Below are 23,937 nucleotides of genomic sequence, written 5' to 3'. Positions count from 1 at the left end.
TTAACGTTCGGCATCAAACTGAACGGCCGAATTAGACAAGATTTGAGTAACAACAATCGCCAACGCTTACACTTCAGCGGCTGCCTGTTGGTTGTCGACTTTCTGCAGTCGGCCGTCTTAACTTCTAAGACAGCGCTCAGCTGCGTCTGTGACGTGCTACTCAGCTCTATGGGTAGAAGCAATTGCCATTTAACACGTTGAGCGCCAGTGCATCACTGGTGACCTCAGCTAAAGTCGTTAGTCATGTGCCAATGCATAGCTGAAAAAAGGAAAGAATGTAAGGAAACTTATAAATTTATTTTGAAAGAAAACCTGTTTTATTCTATCGTAAAGAAAGCTGGTCCATACTGCTTAAAATAAAATTAACAAAATTAATACAATTGTAATTGTAACGGTGTTTCTTGCATCTTCCGGCTTTTGTTCATCTTGCTTCGTTCATGACTTGTCTTCCGAAAGTGTACGCGCAATTAACGAATTGCATTGATTGTTGTGTCACTTTTGCCGGTATATATTTTCAAAATATAAATAGAACCATCTAATCTGTCAGTTCAATCACTTTAACATCAGACTTATATATGTATATATACTATATGTATCTACTCCTACTCCTACTTGTGGCGTACGTGTTGATGTTTTTTCACAAATGGAGGGACCGAACGGCAAATGGTTTTTTATGAGAAGCATTTTCATGACAGAAATACACTCCGCGATTTGTCATTGCCTACCGAAGGGCGACCGCTATTAGAAAAAACTTTTCTTAATTTTGGTATTTCACGGAGATGTGAACCTACGTTCTCTCCGAATTCCGAATGGTAGTCACGCTCCAACCCATTCGGCCAGCCTTGTATACTGGAAATATTATCGGAATCCTAATCGGACACTGTAAGAAATCATGTTTTCGTCAAATACAAAATTTCTACCAACTTCCCCGATTTGTTAAAAATTTACAAATAATTCCTGTAACATTTTAAGACGATAGCTCTGTCAGCTAGTTCTTCATAAATTATAATTTTAATAAATAAATTTAAATAATAAATAAAACCTATATTTAAAACCGGTACGCATGACTACGGTTAAACTAAATTCAACATTTTTTTGAGTATTCATTGACATTTTATTATGAAAAGACTTACGCCTCAACAACCTTTACAAATCGTACAATTGTATTATGAAAGCCGACGCTCTCTGAAAAGTGTTCATCGCGCGCTCAGGTCAACTTATGGCGTTCATAACCGTCATACCGAACGCACTATTTGGCAAACCAGCGGCAAAATTGAGAATAATTTTACATTTACATTACTGGATGATTAGATGGACCGAATAGATCACGTAGATTCCGAAAAGAAGAGAATATTGCGTGTGTAAATGAGAGTTTTGCCGAAGACCCGGAAGAATCGATTCTGTTCCGATTTCAACCCTTGGCCTATCTTATGGCACCACTTGAGCGATTTTACGCAAAGATCTTAGCTTGAAAGCATGTAAAATATAGCTAGTCCAAGATTTGAATCTGGCCGACCTTCCATAGTGTAATAATTTCAGTCGTTGAGCCCTTGAAAAAGTCGTCGAAAATCCGCATTTTGGCACCCGAATTTCGTTCAGCGATGAGGCCAATTCTTGGTTTAATGGCTACGTCAATAAGCAAAATTGCCATATTTGGGCTGAAGACCAACCTGAACCCTGCGTCATCGTTTCGATGAGCGATTTATCTCTCGTCCCGGACCAGTGGATTGGCCACCAAGATCGTGTGATATCACTTCCTTGAAATTTTATTTGTGCGGTTAATAAAAGTCTAAATACTTTGTGGATAAACCAACTTCGATTAAGGCATTACTAAAGTTATTCACGAGATACCAACCGAAGTCCTCCAGCGAGTCATTCAAAATTGATGTTTACAGATAGCCGTATTACGGCGCAGTTGCGGTCAACATTTGAAAGAAATTATCTTTAAGAAATAAATGTCAAGAATGGTTCTACACAAAAAGATAAAATGTCGACTAATTTTTCGGAATTCAACTCCACACTAAATCAATTCATTCTCAGTGTGTACACGCCAAAAAGAGAGAAAATATTCTGTTTGAACTGCAAGTGTTCCCCGCTGATCGAATATGTGTGTAGTAGTGAGAGTAACTATATTGATAAAAATATTACGGCAGTTGGCTAATCACAACTAGTAGATTGGTAGATGGGGAAATAGATATCCCATGTGATCACCGTTTAAACACTATACCCTCGCATAGAGAACGACCTTTGCTGTCATCGCCGTTGATGCGCTTTCAGCCAACGTGTTAAATCAAAACAGCGGCTGTGATGCTTTGCAGTGCAGAGCGTTCGATTACTTACCGGGCTTTACTGTTTATTTTCTGAAGCTGTAACTCGTTCGGTTTATGTGTTGGCTCAGTTTGCGGTATGCCAATACACTTCAGTTATGCATTTATGCATGTGCATACATTTCAGAAATTGCATGCGTTTATGGTGTAATATTTACTGAATTCTGAGTAAAAATTTAGGTCGAAAGTTGAGAGTATCGAATGGGGTAATATGTAATTTTCGATAGTGACTAGAGTAACCGCTCCATCTTCTTGTTGCCAAATTGAGACTATATAACTTTGTATTACCCAATTCCACATACGTCATGGAATTTTCAATTTTCAATTTTATTTACTAAGGTGAATGATATTATGTACTTTCAATTTTCAACTTGATTCGTTCATAAGGCTCGCCATGAGTTGGAAGCATCATGTAGAATCTGTAGCAAAACACATAAAACACGAGGAATGTTCTGACACTGTCCGATCTGCAAAATTTATTCAACAAGTGCAAGCTAACACTCACGAGGTCCCTTCAAAATCATGAATGCTTAATTGTTGAGATCGTCGAGATATCGATTTTGAAGATTGTTCAGCAACACTTTGTGGTACGGCAACAATATTCTCAACAGAACGTCCAGTTTTTGGCCGGACAGTCCTTTTTCTAGCCTTGACAGAACCAGTTTCTTGAAATTTGTTCACCAACCTTTGAATTGTCGACTCATTCGGCCGTTCACTGCATTAAAATATCACAAATATCCGGAAAATTTGTTTCTTAAAGTCAGCCCTTTTCATAATAAGTTTCAATAATTTTACATCTGTAAAAAAAATCCAATCCAAATCTGTCTACATGGCAATTGTCAAAGATGAATGGCGTCACTTTGAAAGACTCTTAAATTACAATTTTTTTAGGCGGAAGTTCCAAACACAATTTTAATCTAATTGCACATTCTACGATTTAAATGTGAACCAACTAGACTTAAGTATGTATATAGTTTAAGCCAAACAATAAAAAAATGGACTACAAACTCTGATTTTGAAGTAGATCCCAAACCTCATTTACATTAATTTATATTTCATTTGCAATTTCAGCCCTTCAAAACTATCATAAAATTTTACTTTCAAGGCGCTTCAAAGACGAAGAGTTTATGTTTGGAGCACTAAAGTGCCCTTTAATGGACCTTGACTACGCTGATGCGAATAAAATAAAGGCAAACTGTTACACTTCAAACGTTCTTTAATTTATTTGCCTTATTAATTTATTAGAATTTCCTTCCATTACCTTCTTTCACCTTTTTATTCACTACAAAAGAGTTTATCAATTCCTTTTCAATTTAGGACTGCCGAAAGTGAATCTATAAGTAGATCTCAGCCTACAGTCAATTAGTCAGCATAAATTATTGGATATACGAGTTCACTAACTTTCATTCTTAAGCATACTGAGATTTGTCAAATCTGATTGAAATTCATAGTTGGCTATTAATTAGATTCTCAAGTTCAATGCTCTTTTTAATGTGAAGAAAAAATATAAATGTATGCATGCAGATACATACATATATACTTATGTTCCAAGCGCAGAAATAATAACAATAAAAAATTTGCATATTGTGATGAAAAGTTTTCGTTTTATTATTATATTTTTATTTCAGTTCTTCCATCACATTTTATCAATTTTATACATAATTATTATAATTAACGGCAGATGCACACACATCGGGTCATCACAATAGGCAGGGGATAAAAGTAAAGATTAAATTATTAAATAATAATTAAATAATAGCTAATAAGAGCGACTACCGTAGCCGCGTGAGTTTATGAGTGACTATTATTCGGTTGGCCCCATTATCGAAGTCCACGGTGGAGATGGAACGTTTGATTTCTGTGTATTTGCTGGTGTACTTCTGCTATGAATAAATATAGGGTTTCCCAAACAGAGGTGCTCTTTTGATGTTCAAAGAAAAATGATATTTTTTAATATAAATGATCGGATATTTATTTCATTATAAAGAGAAAGGTATACGTAATAGTGGAAAATGACATTAGGAAAATGACCACCACGGACACGCTTACAGGTCAATATCGTTTTTATAAAATTTTCCACAACCGAATTGCAAAGTGGCTGCCCTATGTCCTTTATAGCCTCACGAATTCGGTCTTTGAGGTCTTGAATCGACTCTGGGCTGTTGGCGTAGATCTTCTCTTCCACTTAGCCCCAAAGAAAAAAGTCACAAGGTGTTAAATCACAAAATCTCGGTGGCCAATTGGGACCACCTCTTCGAGAGATAAACGATAGCGCAATCCATTCACCAATAACCCCTGTTATTGGAAAACCCTTTACATATATAAATATTTAACATAAAAAACAAGCTCAGAAATTGGAAAAGAATCCCAATAACACAGGTTTACAAAATACTGAATGATTTTTTGCCCAGGAACCCAACTATCCAATTCCAATGTAAAATCGGCCACTGATTTGTTAGATTTTTGGTATTAAAGGAGTTTACTACATTTTTTAACCCTGTTTTTGAGTATTTGTGGTCGCTAATAAGAATTCACGTTTTTTTGTGTATAACGGCCTTCCCACGCGGTTAATTCGTTATGAAATTCTTTTTCAAATCAAAAAAAATGCATATCCAATTAATTCTTAGAAACCTAGTTTTTTTAAGTTAAATTAAAAATATATAAATGGACTTATTTTAGTTGCCAATAGAGATAAAAGTAATAATAATGGTAACAATATATATTCTATAGATTTATGTCATAAAATAAAGCACGTATTTCATACTTGAGGCGATAATGCCAAAGATATGTTCCACAAACCTTTACTCTGCTTTACTTGCAGCCTTCAGAGAGGAAATGGTATTATGAGAATGCTTATTAGTTTCACACTCAACTATGTACGTCCTATAAGTAGTAATCCAGAGGATTAAGGTCTGGGGAGTTACAAGGGGCGGCCATAAGTTCAATGTTATGTGGTCGTTGAAATTTTCAGCCATCCAAGGGTCTTACTGAAAGATGTATGGGCTGTCACCGCATACACTTTCAATTCATGGTTCCACGGTATATGCAGCAAAATTCACTCGAAATCCTTGAATGAGGAAGTGTTGTCGCATGAGATGTCCTTTGATGCTCACAACACCTAAAACAATCACAGTGGCTGTAAACTTCGTGTGCTTGACAACAAGCCAACTCTATAAGTCTTTTGGTTTTGGTCAAAGTTTTTGTCGCCATGCTCCAGCATAAACTGTTTTCTCCGCATAACGTGGGATATCTTCCTAGACCACTCGATGGATCATCAGGGAATCAGATACATTAAGCTCCCTCGCAAAGGTCCTCATTGCTTTTGAAGGATCCTCGTCAATGATATGCAGTTGATGAATAAATTGTGCAGGACGGACAGTGTCAGAAACTTCCTCGTGTGTTTGCGTTTCGCAACAGATTCTACATTGACGCCTGATGTTTTCAATTCACGGCGAACCTTTTGAACGAATGAACAGGCGCACTTAGAAATTTTTCATACCTATAGCGTCGATAACTGCATGTCTCTTTATTTCTTGAGTTAAGTTGTATATTAGTTCTCTATGTCTTGTCTGAAACAGAAGCAGAAATGCAAATGTGTATTGATCATCATAGAGAAACAATAAAACCAAATCTACGATTTTTACAATGATTTTTATTGCTCCGCCTAGAGGTGTAGATTTTCAAATTTTATTAAAAAAAATATGCTATAGTATCCCTTTATAAAATATGTTAATAGTTAAGAATGTTACAATTTTATTTTTTTTACTTAAAATCTATTTGGTGATAATCACATAATTTTACTTCTCCAAGCGGGGTGTGCAATTAGGCACAGTCTACTGTATAAGTATATGAATGTATGCGTGGTTTGGTGAAGTGTACCGCTAATAATGATAGAATGGTAGATGAGTGTTGGTAGAATTTTGACTGTCATGTGAAATTTAATTTAGGTAAGTTTTCGATCAACTCTTTACTGCATGAATTAATAAAGCGTTGAAAAATTTGTTTCACGGTAGAAATAGCTTTATTTAATTATGAGTAACAGAAAGAAAAATAATGAAAAAGTTGTATATATTCGTTTTTTTTACAGATCCATATATAAAAAATTGTTGTAAAGTATAGAAAGTTGTAGTTGTAGTTGAAAAGCAGAACAAGTATCATCCGTTGAGAAAGATGAGTACATCGACTCCTTGAAAAAGTTTTTTTTTTTTTTGTCAAACAGAACTTACGTTTTATCTGTTATTGTTTTTTGAAAGTGAATCACTCGCACTTCAACCCTGCTTTTTCACCCACTTACACAAAAGTAGGTTTATTTCGAAATGTCATAAAATTATAAACATCTTTTTTGCGTTTTACTATTGCTAAATATATATGTATTTGAAGGATTAAAGTATTTTGAATCATTTTATTTTAAGCAAAGGGTGGTTAAGTTTCAAGGGCCGGTGTTGATTTTGAATAAAATACAATTTTTTTAGGAAATTATTGTAATTTTTCTTTATTATGATAATATTGGTATGGCTCAATTACGTATGGAAATATAGGCCAAATGGCCGCCTCGGCCTCGGCTGCACACCTCCATCCGATGGTCCAAATTTTCGATGACGCTGAGGCATAATTGTTGCTGCCTTATCGACGTACACCTTTTCTTTCAAATAACCCCGAAGAAAGAAGTCCAACGGTGTCGTTGGCGTTTAGGTGTGGTTCACATTCAACATCAGCCCCTGAAATTTAACCACCCTTTCTTATACTTAATTTAGAAATAAAATTGATTAAAAACTGCAATACCATATATGGGCCCATATGCGGTAAAGGGTTAAGTAAATATATATTTATTGTTCACAGTTGCCTAAGCAAAGCAATCGTTTAGTGATAATCTTGCCTAATTTCCGAAATGCTACTTTAACTGAGATGGTTTTTTAAACTAAGTTTGAGCCTGCGAAATTAGGCGTGCAAACTTAAAAAAGTAGCCCCTACTATACAAGTGTGAGTATGCAACACATCTGGCAACACTCTACTCGTAGCGCTTTTGAATATTAATGAACAGGTTGCGTTACTGAAGCTTAAATCGGTGATTGTACAGAATTGGCTCGTTTTGAAATGCCCGCATTTGAAAGTTACGGAGCACAAGTGGTCGATTCTAGACACTGTACAAAATTACAAGTAAACACACTCTTCTTCTTCCTATTATTTTTGAAACTTACATAAGTGTGCGATAGTGTCGGTGCTTGGCCTTTTTACTTGAGCCTATTGGCGGGGTTGGTATGCCAAATTAGAAATTTTATGGGAACATTAAAACCCATAGAATATCGAAAAAAAATTAAAATAATATCTTTGACCTGGAAAATTTACATTAGCAAATATTTTTAATATATTGCTTAGATAACATATAATAATGCTTACATAAAAGAGCCTTTTGGAAACAGGTGATTTCAGCTGTGGGCATTTTTTACGACCAGAGAGTTTTTACTAATTTGTAGATCTCGAATCCAATCTGAGCTCAAACGGCATTAAAAGAGGAATAGCAAAAAATGTCTTCTGGGTGAAATCGAATGGCTCCAAGCTGTTGTGGACAGAAGGGGATACCCTACAACAGATTCATTTACTGCTACCTATAGTAGCATATGGTTATAGGCAATGTTTTCAGGAATACACAATTTTGGCTGTGACTGGCATTTTTAGTTTGTGTTAAGTTTTTTGTACTATAGGTGCAATATAGCATGAATATTCAAAATGTGCACCTTTTTTTTGGTTCTTTGGCCAAGCTTCTTCTACTATTTGTCGGGCACGCCTTGATATTTTTCCACAAATGGAGAGACATCAGTTTTATGCCACCTCAGAATGGCGGATGGTTTCTTATAATTAGATTTTTTCATGGCCTGCCAAAGGGCGGCCGCTATTAGAAAAAACTGTTCCTATGATCTAATATTTTATGCCCGGTGCTCCGAGATCCCAGCACTACCGAATGAAAGTCACGCACTAACTCATTCGGCTACGGCAGCCGATAATGAAAAACGCAGTCAACCAAATCGGCTAAGATCTATGTAGATAAAGAGAAAAATGTGTTCCCCTATAACACAGTCAAAGTTTGACGCGGCCGTAAACTTTCACATAAAAAGATCTTAACTTGAAAGTTAATTTAAATTTAAACCCCAATCAACTAAATTTTGATTGACTAAAGTTTAAACTCGTACAAGAAAACTGAACTTTAATGGTGTTAGGCTGACTATTAAATGGACTTCAACTAGTTTTAAGTTACAGTGCTACGGTAAGCCTATTTATTACCCTATTCATTAAAAACACCTACTCAAATTTGTTATTGTATAAAATTTGTTTGTATGTATAAACACAGTCGTATTCTGAATTATTTCTATGACTGGTCGAACAGAGAGCTGAAGGATAGATTTAGATATGGAAATCCTCATTTCAATCGTTTTATACTGTTTTTGATGAGTGTTGAGGTTAAGTACATTTTAATTATATTTTTCCAATTTGAATGAAAGTTTCGATACTTGACCTTTAATATGTTAATTAGACCTCGGTATATGTATACGATAGTAATAATGAGAGTTTTATTCTACTTGGTTACTCTTCAGTGGTTGTTACAAAATTTAATCAGATTTCAAACTTCGAATTTTCTAAGATTTCATAGCATATTTTATATTTTAATTTATGATCTGCTTGGAAAACATTCAATTTATCAGTTTCACTAAATGCAGCTTCATCTCCATCAATTGGATCGATTCGTTTACCTACGTTCCCACGTCAGTCGGTTCTAAGTAACAGAAACAACCCGGATTTCTATCCGGCCAAGGACTGTCACTTCAGCAGCATTCCTCGTGTATTTGTGTGGAATGCTTATGCTGCTACAACAACAACAACACCCTTTGTTTACCTATGTTTATCTCACCAGAATTCAGTGAGCTTTCTTCTTTCGTTGATTTCTTATTGAAGACAAGGTTATATTATTGCTAATAGGAGGAATCCTTTTTTTTCAGATCGTGAATAAAAATAATCTAGTTTATCTAATCATTACAAAAATAGTTTGTTTTACAAAATTTCTTACGATATCGACGTATATTTGTAAATGTGTATAATTTTACATGAATTAAGTAATAATGCGTAATATTTTGATTTCGTTCAAAATTCTTCTTCTAGAATTCGCTAGTTACAAAAATAATTTATCACATTAAATGTTTTAATGGTTATAGTACTTAATGGCAAAGCCTGCGTATCCGGCTATTCACAGATCCTTTTTGCTTTGTTTGTAACTCGCCTCGGCTGCTTGCATCAGCATATTGGCCATCGAAAATCCAGTGTGGTCGGTCAATTGTCTTAGAAAGCCATTCGGATGCTGCAGCAACTCATATGGATGACCCAATTCTACCATCTGCCCGGCATCCATTACCAGCACACGATCGCTATCCATAACAGTGTGCAGACGGTGTGCTATGGTCAACACTGTGCATTTGGCGAATTTGATACGAATCGTTTTCTGAATTAACTTGTCGGTCCTATGAAGTAAGTGTTGCAAATAGATATTTATTGAATTTATTATAATAGGCGCAAATTTAAAACTTACTCTGGATCAACGTTGGCGGTCGCCTCGTCTAGTATAAGTATCTTATTATTCCTGAGGATAGCTCGTGCTAGGCACACTAACTGCCGCTGGCCCACACTTAAGTTTGATCCCCCGTCATACATACGGCAGGCAATGCCCCCAATCAACGTGGATACATGCGACTTTAGTTCTACATCTTCCAATGCCTTCCACACTTCATCATCACTACGCTCTTCCATGGGATCCAAATTGTAGCGTAAAGTGCCTGAAAACAATACTGGATCCTGAGGTATTATTGATATTTTGGTTCTTAAGTCATGCAATCCGAGGCTTTCTATATCTACATCGTCCACCCGTATCACACCCTCATTACAGGCCAATCGAAACAGTGACTGTATAATGGAAGATTTTCCCGCACCAGTACGCCCAACAATACCAATCTTCTCTTGAGGTTCTATGGTGAAGGTCAAGCCTTTCAGTACATAAGAGTCCTTCGGAGAATACCGTAATTTCAAATCAACAAACTCTATGCGCCCTTCGCTGGGCCATTCACCCTTTGGCTTTTTATGTGGATCTGTATGCAATGGCGGCTCTGGTGGCTGCTGCGTGTACTCGAGTATACGTTCCACACTAGTCATATCATTCTCCAATTCCGCCGTTTGCCGCATGCCCCACTGGCACATACCAATCATGGTCATAGAATGCAATATAGCCAAGCCAACATCGCCGCTATTGAACTCACTGCGTAACACCAGAAAGCTAAAAGTCACAGCCGCAATGTAAAGGACACACAAAACGTCGGACCATATGGCAAAGGCGCGGGTGCTAGATATAAATAGAAACCAGGCGCAAGTATTGCCGTTCATGTAATCGTGAAATTCAGAATCAAGTGCAGACTCAGCTTGTAGAGCCCGTATGGTACTAAGTCCTTGAAACGTCTGATTTGTCAATGAATAAATGGGACTACGAGCTACAAAAGTAAAATACGATAATCGAAAGTTGTTGAATAAGTTGGGTTCTTAAAGAAAATACTTACTAATTGAATCTATTCGCTTAACACTGCGACTGGTATTGATATAGATGTACCGGAACAGAAATAGACAGGTGACAATAAATGCAGCTGGTACCAACAGCCAATAATTGGCAACGGCGACAATTATAAGAACACCAGAAACATCGATAACGAACTGTAGGGAGTAGAATAGACTTAGATCAATTAAACGCTTCTTCAAATACCAATAGTTATTACTCACCGCTATGCAGTCCAACAGAGTGTGTGGCACATCAGTATCAACCACGCGAATGTCTTTAGAAAAGCGATTCAGAATCCTACCAGATGAATTGACATTAAAGAAATGCATGCTTGTGCGGGTAATACCACGGAAAAGACGATCATGCAGTTTCAAAGATATTTGAAGACACATTCTGAAGAACCCGAAAGTACGCAGTATATAGACGACCATTGTTGCACCCAGTATAATAGCGTAGGAAACCACTAATTCCTGCCGGTGTGCTTCTTCATCATCCATATCGTGTTCCAGCGTTCGATTGTTCAGAGTTTCATTCCCCTTGAGAGTAACATTTTCATATATATTTGCTAGAGTTTCATTCCTCGTGAGGGTAGCATTTTCATATATATCTGCTAGAGGGTCGCCATTTGCTATCGATACCTTTTCTTCCCAAATTACCCTATAAACAGAAGAATGTCTATGAAATAAAGCTTTGTAAAAGCTAAACAATTTAAGAACTATTTTTACCTCTATAGCAACCAACTCGAAACCCTACTTACCATCTGGACAAAAAGTAATCCACACCAGTCAACATAAAGCGCGCACATATAAATAAGGCCATGATAATCAATTGTAAAATGGGGCTTTCAAGTGACTTAAAGTACGACATATACACGCTGAACTTCACCGAGCCCACCGCCTGTTGCTCCTGGTTCTCATCCTCGACAGGTATTTCATCCGGCCTTAACAACTGATGATGTTCCATGCTCTTCTCCGATTCACTGCGAGACATATGGCTATCAATACTAATAGCATCCGTTGAATCTGCTGGCTCATTTTGTGTCTCGTAAGTGGCTTGCATCAGTAGGAATTGATATTTCTCGTTTTTTTGCAAGTCTTGATACCTGCCTTTGGCCTCAATACGTCCCGAGTTCATGAGAACTAATTGCTCCACATCGAAAAGGTACTGGAGCTGGTGTGTGACTAAAATGACTATCTTATCATTCAGAAACTCTGCAACACACCGCTCGAAGATATGCTTGCCCACATGAGTATCCACAGCGGATAGTGGATCGTCCAGCAGATAAATATCAGCTCTGTGATAAATTGCGCGAGCTAGATTTACACGCGCTTTTTGTCCACCACTCAAGCTTACACCGCGCTCCCCCACAATTGTTAAATCCCCATTGGGCATTAGTTCTAGATCGCGTTCTAGGCAGCAAACTTTGATGACTTTCTTGTAGCGCCGCTCGTTGTATGAGTCCACGAATACGATGTTGTCGCGCACAGTACCTTCAAAAACCCAAGGCTCTTGAGCGGCGTAGGATATTTTGCCATTGATCACTATTAGGCCGGAATTTATTTTCACTTCCCCGAGTAATGCATTGAGCAGCGTGGACTTTCCAGAGCCCACGGGACCAACTATGGCTACTAAGGCTCTTTCTTCAATTTTAACATTAATATCCGAAAGCGCCACATTGCCCTTGAAATCATTGGGCTCACTGGTATCCCATGTGGCGCTCACATTTCTTATATCAATGCCCTTCTGCTCAGCGTTAGGATAAATTTCGCGGCCACTTGAGGAATCATAAGAATTCGGCAAATTATTAATCTGCCCATTCAGTTCCACTTTTTCACTGCCTTTGTTATTATTATTTTTTGCTTCAGATTTCTTATCATTTATAAGTATAGGAGTCGCTGCAGCATCGCCGTCTTGCAAAAATTCTCCAACACGCTTGGCGGATACCGTTGCCTCAGATACGAAAGTTATTGCCAACGGCCAAAAGTGTACCATCGAATCATTAAGCATATTAAAATAGGAAGATACGGTGTACACACGCTTGGCCGTCAATGAGTCGCCGAGATAAATGTAAGACACCAATGCGAGGAAAACCGACAGTGGTGATATCATTGAAGTACAGCCCAGAGCGGCGTGTATGTAAGAAGTACCCTTTATGGCCCTGACCTCCTTTAGTCGTACGTCCGCTATGAGTTTGGCAAATGAATTTTCCCACGCGTACATTTTGATCACTTGAATGCCCTGAATAATTTCATTCATTAATTTTACACGCAAGTCCGTACGCTCGGCAGTTCTGCGACGATAATACGCGGCCTTTTTGCCAACGTATGCTTGTAAAGGAATAAAGCTCAGCATGAATGCCACTCCAATGATTGCTGATATGCCAATCTCTCGATACATAAGATAGCCTATGATCAAGGATTCAGCCGGTCCCTTCCACAGGTCATGTAGAAACGCTAGCGCCACATCGAATTGTCCTACATCGTTTGATAGGATATTAATGGCGCGTCCACGCAAACCATCGTTACTGGCGTTTTTCGAAATTTGTAAGCATTTACGATATATGAGACCTGATAAGCCGAGTCTTATTTTAGTGCCTACTCGAATAATGTAGAAAATGAATGGGTGAAATGCAATTACAGGTATCACAGAGCATAGCACGATGCCGGCAGCGAATTGGTAAGCTTGTGATTCGGTAGTGGTAGTCTGGCCCTCGACAAAGTAGGCCACAAAACCGCCAAGTAGTAACGGTTGTATAGATCTGAAATTGCGAAATTATAGATTAATAAATTGGTTATCAATTTTTTGGCCTCTAGATATTCTACTCACTTGCAAATCGATTCACTTATGGAATAGAGAACACCAAGTGGCAAAAATACTGATCCATAAGCACGTCCAATCACGCGCAAAATACTGGGTTTCTCACGCAATCTCTCATCTTCCCAGAGCTTACTGAATTTATCGGTAAGTGTTTCGCTGTCCAATGAGCTAAGATTTTGATATAAATCCTCCTCCCTAAGTGGCCCCCGAAGTCCCTGCCGAAAGATGTCTCTCATCCACCTTTAAGAAAATAAAATCATTTAAAAAACCATTACAAATAGTTTATCAAGTTTTTTTGCTGCCGCAACAATCGATTAAGAGTTTGTTTCCAAGGCTGAAATGGTTATTAATTTGTAACGTCTAAATAACATTGTTTTCTAAATAATTATTTACATACAGATATGTGCATACATAGTCAGATTTTATGACGCTCACATACACATATATGACGCCTGCATGCATACAAATGTACAATATTTATCCAAAGCTGCGAAGTCGTCAGTCAACTCACAAGTCAGAAACACTCAAAAGTGCGATACTGATTCGGAGTAATTAGAAATTGGAAACAATATTTGTTGGTATTTAAAATATTTAAGAGCACTCAAAACCAATGTGAAAAAGAGCGTCGAAGAGAATAAGCTGAAGTGTTGAGTGCAATGAGTTATTTACCTGTCTCAAGAGGGCAATAAACCCAGTTATAGTAAGATGCTTGCGCTTCAAAATTTTGCAGCCTTGGGAATGTAATAATTTTTTTAATAAATCAATTGAATTCAATATTTATGGCGGATGTAGGTAAGTGCATGTTTGAATACGCTAGAGTGCTTCAAAAAGAACTTACAGAAAATTCTTTTTTTGTTCATTTCAGGCTACTTCCAGTGTATGAACCTTTTTAAACTTGGCTTTATACCGCGCAAGGCAGACAAAACAGGTTTATTATGTGGGTCAGACAATATTCGCGCAATTCAAACAATTCAATCTTGAACTTCTACTTTACCAATTTAAGAACGATTTAAACACCAAATATATCTTCGCTTATTAGAAAAGAAAAGTTTAGTAAATGCTTAGTCCGGGGATAGAAAGCTGAACATAAAGAAGAGAGCTCTTCTATTTGGCCGTCATGGATGAGTGGCATTGTATGTGACTACATTCGTGAGGGATTTTTTAATTGCAAATAATTTATCCAACACTGTATACCACATACACACATACTATGTATACGTATGTATGTATAGATATATTGTAGTAATTGGCGTTTTTAGGTGTTAATGAAAGTTGAATTTCCTAGAAACAAAGGAACGTAACATACATATATGATGCCTCCTAAACCAGAAGACTTTTAAGCCAAGCGATAGTAGAAATGCTCTTGAATATTCGCTATTGCCTGCATAACAGCGACCGCTAGGGTTGGCCACCGTTTAAAACACCCGCCTTATAATTAATAGCATCTTTTAATCAGATTTCAAGCCATCTAAAAACTTATTCTTCTTGGGTGACAAATAAGCAATGAGCAATAGCATTTATTTGAATTTGTTGTTTCATTGATACGCAAAGTGCACAAGACAAAATATGAACACGAAAATTAAATATTTGCAGGCCCTTAAAGGAGTTTGAATCATGTATATCCTAAAGAGGAAAATAACAGCAATTTGTATTCAATTTTCCTTATATTGTTCCACCCGGGGTGGTTGCATGCAAGATTTACTTTTACCTAAACGCTACAAAATGTACAAATTGTTTGATGATTTGGTTTCTCGCAAAATGTTACCAAACCAAACTGATATTTATTCGAGGTGAGTTTGTTTATATATTATATATAATAATACTACTTAATAGGAAAACCGAACGAGCGGCTCTGGGTTTGAAAGAAAAAAAATCGAAAAAAATAATAATTTAACCAATAAAACCGGTTCCCTAAAAAAACTGATTTTTTTTAACATCCCTAACGAGCGCTATTAAGAAACATAATATATAATATATATACTATATAATGTAATTTTCATTTCAATTCATACCAGAAACTCCAGCTTGAGAGAAAATTCACCGTTTCATATGGATTTTTTGGACGTTCAACCTTTTTTCTAGTCCGGTTCATTCTATTCTAATGTTTACTACAATAATTGATTTACAGTTAAGATATATATTTTTTCGTACACAGTGCAACGAGTTTCACGTATCACTAACGCTTCCCCGAATTCTAGTTTTTTCTGTTTTTTACGTTATCACTTTCATTAAGAGGAAAAATTGTTTTTTTATTAAATAATCGATAGTTGTGATTGCACCAATATTTGCGTCAAAATACACGAAAAACACCATTAATGAAGATTATCACAAACTACTCGATAGCCCGCATGTCACGAAACAATATAAACACAAAAGCTCATGTAAACGAGTAATTTTTACTATTTGCTATTTTTTATGCATAGATTTTGAAAGAATTGTGTACTCGCTCTTTCCTCGTCTGGCCCGACGTGTAAAAAAAATTAGCAAAACACTAACAAAGTAAGAAAATAATATTTACAACATAACTCAGCGCGCGCACAAAGTATACTGAAAGACTCACTTCTCTAGTTCGACGCTAAAAAGGGGTGATTAATTTATTCACATACATACATGCATATGCACACAATCTCATACAATAAAAACTCTGTGTTATAACTAATTCAACACAAAGAATCATATTTGAGAAGCACTTGAGCGGTAGACTCTCTTCTCTTTATTCGTTGTTTTCGCTCTTACATCGAGCATCTGCCCTGTTAACACTACCGTCAGCAGCACTACGCTCTGTTTTTTTAATATTTTGTTGGGGTAGGTTTAAAATTATTAAATGATTTCACAAGTAGCTGAAATATTCTGTGTACAATTAGTATAAAAAGTAAAATGGAAATAAATTATATTTGTACATATTTAAATTTAATTAATTACAATTAATATTGTTACTTTATACTTGTTGACAACGGCAAAACTAAACAAAAAAACTTATTATTAGAAATATATGTATGTATATATAATATGTATAATTGGGTAAGTGAGAACAGAGAGCGTGTTTTACACGTTCTCCGGTGCAAACTATTTCTGATTTACTTCGTTAAATCTGAAGCTACTTTTAATTTGACAATTTGTTTATTTATTTATTTATTTGTTTATTTATTTATTTATTAACACAATTAACACTTACATACATACTTCCATCTTATACTGCAGCATTCCAGTTCAGAAAATATATGACGTATACTTGTCGAAGATTTTGCTAATTTTTCTACTGTTGGATATTCAAATATAGGTTTGGTGAAAAGTATTGAAAACAAAAATAAGATAATTTTAATTTTTAAATGAAACTATATTTCAATATAATCTCGCTCAGCTTCTACACACTTACTACACTGCTACAGTAATCATTTTACCTCTATAATGATTTTCAGGGAGCTCAACTAAATACAACTAAATACTGTTCCACAGCTAACAGCACTAACTTTCTGAACTGATTCCCCGTATCGATCAGTTGCAGGAATAACGTCATAACTCAAACACATCAAAAATTCGATAAAAACAACATCAAAGTTCTCAAAATACAGTTATTAGGTTATAGCCGCAGTACCATTTGGGAAATTCTTGGTTCGAAACCCACTGTGGACATGAAACACTTAATAATGGAAAAGGTTTTTTTTTAAAGCTCTCGACCCTTCGGCAGATAATGGCAAGCCTTCGAGTATATTCCTGTCTCCTTAAAAAAGCTCTGCCATTCGGGGGCGGCACAAAACTCCAGTGTAAGTTCCTCTAGTTGTGGAACAACATCAAGATGCGCACCACAAACTGGATCAGGAGCTCGACTAAGCTCTCTAAATCTAAAACACATCGAGTCGTAGGTGGAAGTGAAGAAAATTACTCTAACAATTTCATCATTATAAATTTCCGTTGCTGATAAGGCCTACAAAACAAATAATTTTTACTGCAAGACTTCAATCCCTTATAGCAGATGGAAATAAAATTTGATGCATTTTCAAATAAAATATAAGGCGTTGAAGTGGCGTATAAAAATTCCTTTGCCGGTTAACACGCATCAATCCCTATGCATTGGCTCAACATTAAAAATTAAATTTAAGCAATATAAAACGGCAAAGTAAGAGAAGTCTGTGTGCGATGGAAAATAAATCAAAAGGCATTGCAACAATAAATACAAAATAAAAAAAATACTCCTTATACTTTACATTTCTGTTCCTATGACAAATGATCGGGATCCGGACAGCAAATTTTCACGCAAATGCAACAACAACGATGTGATCCTAATTGAGATGCGTTCAACTTATGATCTGTTCTGTTCGTTTTGTTTTTCGTCCTTATTTTGGCAGTACAGCCTTTTTTAATTGGTAGCACTGAGAAGTGAACGCATACGTAAACATGTATTCAATACCCGCCATGAAGTATATTAAAAAAGCTTTTATTTTATTTAACTTCTAGGACTCCGAATCCTTTCCGTACGAATTTATCGGGATACTGAATTGATTAGCCCAAGAAAACATGCTAATATGATTCCGAAAGGAGTTATTTAAAAAATAGTCATATAAAGTATTCAATTTATTTGTAAAAATCTACTTTTGCATATAAAAATTATATACATATATATTATCTATATATATAAAAATGAAATGATGTTCGTTTGTACGCATTTTTTTGGGCCGATACGAGGCCAATTTTATTCGTTCTTTTTTCATATTATAGGGATCCACTAGGGGAAGGTTTTTAGCAAAAAAAAAATTCTTTTAAATATTTTCTTCATATAAAAAAAAGAAAAAATCAAAATATTGTACAAAACAAAACTTGCTCGATTCTTAGATTAAAGTAAGTTTCGAATCGACATTCATTTTATGTGTACAACTTTTTTTGAATTTTTCGTTATTGTATACCGAAATTTCAAATGATTCGAATGAAATTTTTTTTTTTTTTATTTCTTCCATAAAATATTACACCTGTCGTTAGACAATAAGTAATTTGATTTACAAAAAGATGGAATGAGAGTGATATTGAAGGGCCAATGCCCCCAAGCTCATTTAGAAGAAATATATACATATTATTTAAAAACAAGTGGTTAACAAACAATGACATACACGATTAGTTGACAATTGATTACAAGGATTTTGCAAGATCTGTTGGTGTTTGACGGTTAAGCCGACTTTGGGTAGATTTTTCTTTATTTGGTAGTCTTCTCATCATAGGATTTGTATGCGTTAATAGTATATTTATGTGTCTTCTGCTAGCGCTTTGTATTGTTTCATCAATAGTATCGATGTCAAGGTCGCGATGAATATCTGCGTTAGGTATGTACCAAGGTGCATTAGTTAAGGTCCTAAGTATTTATGAAAATAATGTTTCAATTCAATTGAGCAATGCTTTCTTTGACCAATTCTATATGGAAATGAATGCGTTTGCAAACGATGTTTTCGGCTATGAACAAATGTTGGAATCGAATGAAAAAGGAAAGAAACGCGAAATCATAAAAAAAATTCTTGGAAAATTTAAAATCAATGGTGCTTCATTGGAAAAATTCAAAGGTAATAAGAACATATACAAGATAAAGTTAGAATTCGAATTCTTAGATTTATTTTGTTTATTTCTCATTTTTTCAGAAGTACACCACACAACAACTCATTCCAACTCTGATTTTGAAATCCTGTTGGAATTGGTGATCGATAATTTTGTCACTATAATGGTCAATGGAAATTTGCGTGTATCAGACCCTGCATATTATTTACCATATCAACTTTTTATGGAACATATGGACCGAATGAACACAAAAAAATAATTTAGTTTTGTTTTGATTTTTTGCAACATTTTGGTTTTCAGTTAATACAATAAAAACAATACTGTTTTTTCGTGAACATAAAATTCTAAATTTATTACGTTGTTTGTTTAGAATTTTTTTAGGAAAAAAGTAAATTTTTTGGTTTTGAGGAAATTTGTTTATTGTTGCTATTTGTGAAAGCGTAGATATTTGTAAGTATTTGACTATAATCCTAAAAGTTAATGGAATACCACTATGACACATAGAAAACATTTTTTCAAAGGGGTGTTTTTCGAAAATTATAAAAAAAATTGTTTTCAAAAATTTTGAAGAAATAAAGTAAAATAAAAAAATTTCGAAAGCATGAAATTTTTTCAAAACAAAATTTTCTGAAAACCAAACAAATTTAAAAAAAAAAATGTTGTTTTCAAAGCATTTCATATTCCACTATTAATGGAGAATACATTTTTTCGAGGGGGTGTTTTTCAAAGCGGAAAAAAATCTTTTTTACAATAACAAATCAATTTAAACTTTTACAAAAGTATGAAATTTTTTCAAGAACAATATTTTCTCAAAAACGTTAAATTAAAAAAAAATTGTTTTTTCAAAATATTTAATTTTCAGCAATTAACTGAGAAGAAATTTGTTAGAGCGAAGTGTTTTTCAAAACTTCAAAAAACACTTTTTAACCAAAAAAAATAAACCTTTTTTCAAAAACAACAGGAATGATAACATTGCCTAACAATTTCTGCACTTTTGCACAGTCTAAAGAGGCATTGATACAGAGTGTATTTTCAAACATAGTTCAACATTACAAAAACCATGATTGACTCAGCGAAAGAGCAATTTTAGCTGGGAAAAATAAGGACGTCAATGATATAAATTCAGCTATTTTAGATCAAATACCTGGTGACATAGTTGCGTATAAGTCAATGGACACTATTACTGATCAAGATGAGGTCGTAAATTATCCAACTGAATTCTTAAACTCACTCGATTTGCCAGGCTTACCACCTCATAATTTACGATTAAAAATTGGAGCACCGATTATTATGCTGCGCAATAGTAATGTGCCCCGACTTTGCAACGGTACCAGACTCGCTGTGAAGAAGCTAATGGGTAACGTTATCGAAGCAACAATTTTGAAAGGGAAGTACAAAGGAGAAGACATTTTGATACCCTGAATTCCACTGATTCCGGCGGATTTACCATTCGATTTCAAACGTTTGCAGTTCCCTATTCGCCTTGCCTTCGCTATGAGAATTAATAAGGCGCAAGGACAGTCTCTACAAATGTGCGGTATTAATTTAGAATACCCAATTTTTTCTCATGGACAATTGTATGTAGCTTGCTCACGAGTTGGCAAACCATCGTCATTATTCACGCGAAAGATGAAAAAACCAAAAACGTTGTCTACCAAAAAGTGTTACAATAAAGTTCGAATGAAATTGTATCAAAGAATTTGCTTTGTTTCGTATTAATTTTATTCCCTTTCAGCAAATCATTGAATTTATCGTCTAGCGAAGCGGGCGAGGGTACGCTAGTTATATATAATTATTACAAAATTTGGTTTTACCCTCTTTTGGATGTCTGGCCGAGCTCTTTCTCCTATCTGTGGCGTGCATCTTGACCATCTTATTCAAATAGAGGGGCCTACAGTTTGAAGCCGACTCCGAACGGCAGATGGTTTTTTATGAGAAGCTCTTTCGTGGCAATAAAAATATAAAAATTACTTTTACAAAATTTGAATATTTTTAAACTCAAAATAAGAAAGGAAAAACACACCTTAAAAAATGTTACATATTTTAGTATCATAAGCACACTTTAGGCATAGTAAATAAGCATTTTACAGATATAAAAAAATTAATATAATATATAAACAAAATATTGTATAAATATATATGCAGGTTTAAGAATCAAATTAAAGTTGAGATATTTTATTTCAAAATGAAAATACAAGATTACATGCATTTGTCCCATAATATATTGTCCCATGCAGTCTGAAACTAACTACATAAATAAAAATCTTTTCCCGGAAGGCGTATGTATGTGTGTATTATAAATTATTCAGCTTATATCAATGCATATAAAATAATGCATGTGCCTTAGCAGTTCTAGCGCTCTTGGAGAACTTACTTTAAATGAAATTCTCTTAAAGAGACTTAAGTGTACTACTACACTCAAGGCAAATTCGTATAAAGTGGCAGCAGTCGCACAAAAACAAAATGAATGTTTATAGCTTTTACAAATTGATGATTTGAATGCCAAATGGGCGATTACTTTCCGCGGGTCCATGAACTTTAATAAGAATGCAAACAAAAAAGATAAGTTTGACATTCACACCACCAAACCGAAAGAAAAGAGAAAAAATTATATGTTTTAGTACCACCACCTTATCTGAATTCGCCTTAAAATGAAGTGCACAAATACATTTTTTTTTTTCAATTTAGTTGTGCCATATATTCAATACCCGCTATGCAAGAATGATAAAATACAAGATTCCGCCTTCCGAATTCGACATGACGTCAGTGCTGTGAATACACAAACAAAATGGAGAAAAATTAGTGGTTTGTGAGGAGGAAAAGTAAGCGAAAGTAAGAGAAACTACCAAACACAAAAAATTCTATTCAAACACACATATTTTCTTGCCTGGGCGTCATTAGCAAAAAAAGCAAAACAAATGAATTTGGAGATATTGTTAAAATTTTTGTTATAGTTGGCGCTTACACCCCTTTTTGCGTGATTGGCCGAGCTCCTCTCCCATTTGTGGTGTGCGTCTTCATGTTGTTCCATAAATAGAGGGGTCTAAAGTTTTAAGCCGACTTCCAGCGGCAAATGGGTTTTTTATAAGGAGGTTTTTCATGGCAGTAATACACTCGAAAGTTTGTCATTGCCTGCCGAGGGGCGACGGCTGTTAGAAAAATGTTTTTCTTAATTTTGCTGTTTCTCCATGCACTTCATTATTATTATTTGGCTTAATTTAAAAATCACAAATCTCAAAATCACAATATTCACCAAGCCATTCACTGAATATTCACAAGCAAGTAACTTCTCTTCCTTTTGTTTGCTTATTCATAGTCAAAATGGTGCTATTGACTGTCAAAATGGCGAAAAATAAAGAGACTATTTTCGGAAAGCGCCACCTTCTTCTGCTCACCGTGCCCGCGATGGACAGAATACAAAGGTGGTGCTCATATCGTACCGCAATTCCGCTCTCAATGAATTTGACAGAATAGCTGTGTGTATGATGCCCCATTTGTGCAATTTATTCGAGTATTTCTTGTATTATTTCTTCTTTTTCTTGCTTCTTTGTTCGCATTTTCACATTATTTTCGCACAACTGCACCAGTGTGGCGTCACGTCTCTCTGGTGCACCCAATCTTGTATTCCACCATTCTTTATTCTTGTACGATGCTCGATAGCTTTTGATCGTTGCGAGAGAGAGTGAAAAAAACACTCTTATTTCTCTTCAGTTCATTCTTATAGTCGAAGCCTTCATTTATTAATTGGTGAAAACATACACATAAACATAGCGCATGTCTTCTGTAATTGTTTGTTTCTTCGCTCAAATATTTTTCAAACATTTTTAGAAACATGTAAATGTGCATATGTATATCTATGCATATACATATGTTCACATACATATGTATGTATGTATGCATGTGGTACCTGGGCAACATATTCTCTTAGCGAGAAATATCGGTTATCTATTTCACAATTCTGGAATTGAGTTTCCCTAATTTTGTATATTGTTTCCAACTGAGTATAAATTTTATCTTTATTACTGCACAGAAAAAGCAACTTATTATTCCAACTATTATAGAATGCACTTATGTACATACAAACTGCATGCACTGTAGTAGTACAAACAATATTATCAATTTCATCAAGTCGAGAAACAAATGCATCAACTACTAAATATTTACATACTCGTACATACATCCCTATTTACATTTGATTTGCAATGATAGCAAACGTTTTTTTCTAATAGCGCTGGCCCCCCTTACACACCTTATTTGAAAATGTCGAGTAGAATTATTATATTTACATACATAAGTATGTATGTATCTGCATATATCCCAGGAAACAGATAAAAAAAATAGCATTTTGATGCAGATGCCTAAGAGGCCGTCACAAATAGGAGTCCGTCACTAATAAACAGGAATTCCTCTGGTGGGCATGAAATGAAAAATTGCATTATTCAGTATTTAGTTAAAAATCATTTTATTATCAATTACTCTTTTATACTTTTAAGTAGAACTTAAGTTGTAATTTTTTGCTTTTGAGAAAGAGATTTTTTCTCCATTAGCCGTATCAAAACTAATCATTACTTCATCCCAAACAAATGACCATGAATTCATGCTCCATTAAAATTGTCGACGAAATGGTAGTTTATGGATTTGTGTAACGTGTGTGTGGTACGGACTATG

The 23,937-nt window shown here is 35.3% G+C and overlaps 1 protein-coding gene across 2 annotated transcripts; it reads right to left on the bottom strand.

Annotated features, from left to right (window-relative positions):
- Positions 1-9,414: 9,414 nt before the first annotated feature.
- LOC129243447 (probable multidrug resistance-associated protein lethal(2)03659) lies at positions 9,415-16,259 on the bottom strand. Of its 2 annotated transcripts, XM_054880488.1 has the most exons (8): positions 15,744-16,259; positions 13,741-13,971; positions 11,672-13,672; positions 11,495-11,571; positions 11,136-11,449; positions 10,919-11,069; positions 9,904-10,852; positions 9,415-9,835 (listed from the first exon to the last, which is right to left on the bottom strand). In XM_054880488.1, exons 1-8 carry the CDS (start codon positions 15,821-15,823, stop codon positions 9,565-9,567), a joined length of 4,074 nt encoding a protein of 1,357 aa, XP_054736463.1. In that variant the 5' UTR covers positions 15,824-16,259; the 3' UTR covers positions 9,415-9,564. The 2 variants fall into 2 exon arrangements, with proteins under 2 accessions (XP_054736463.1, XP_054736457.1); XM_054880482.1 differs by having other exon boundaries at positions 11,136-11,571.
- Positions 16,260-23,937: the final 7,678 nt, after the last annotated feature.

The sequence above is a fragment of the Anastrepha obliqua genome, chromosome 1 (assembly GCF_027943255.1).
Source record: "Anastrepha obliqua isolate idAnaObli1 chromosome 1, idAnaObli1_1.0, whole genome shotgun sequence".
NCBI classification, from domain to species: Eukaryota; Metazoa; Arthropoda; class Insecta; order Diptera; family Tephritidae; genus Anastrepha; species Anastrepha obliqua.
The sequence above is the reverse complement of the archived record's forward strand: the minus strand, read 5'-3'. Positions and strand labels throughout refer to the sequence as shown.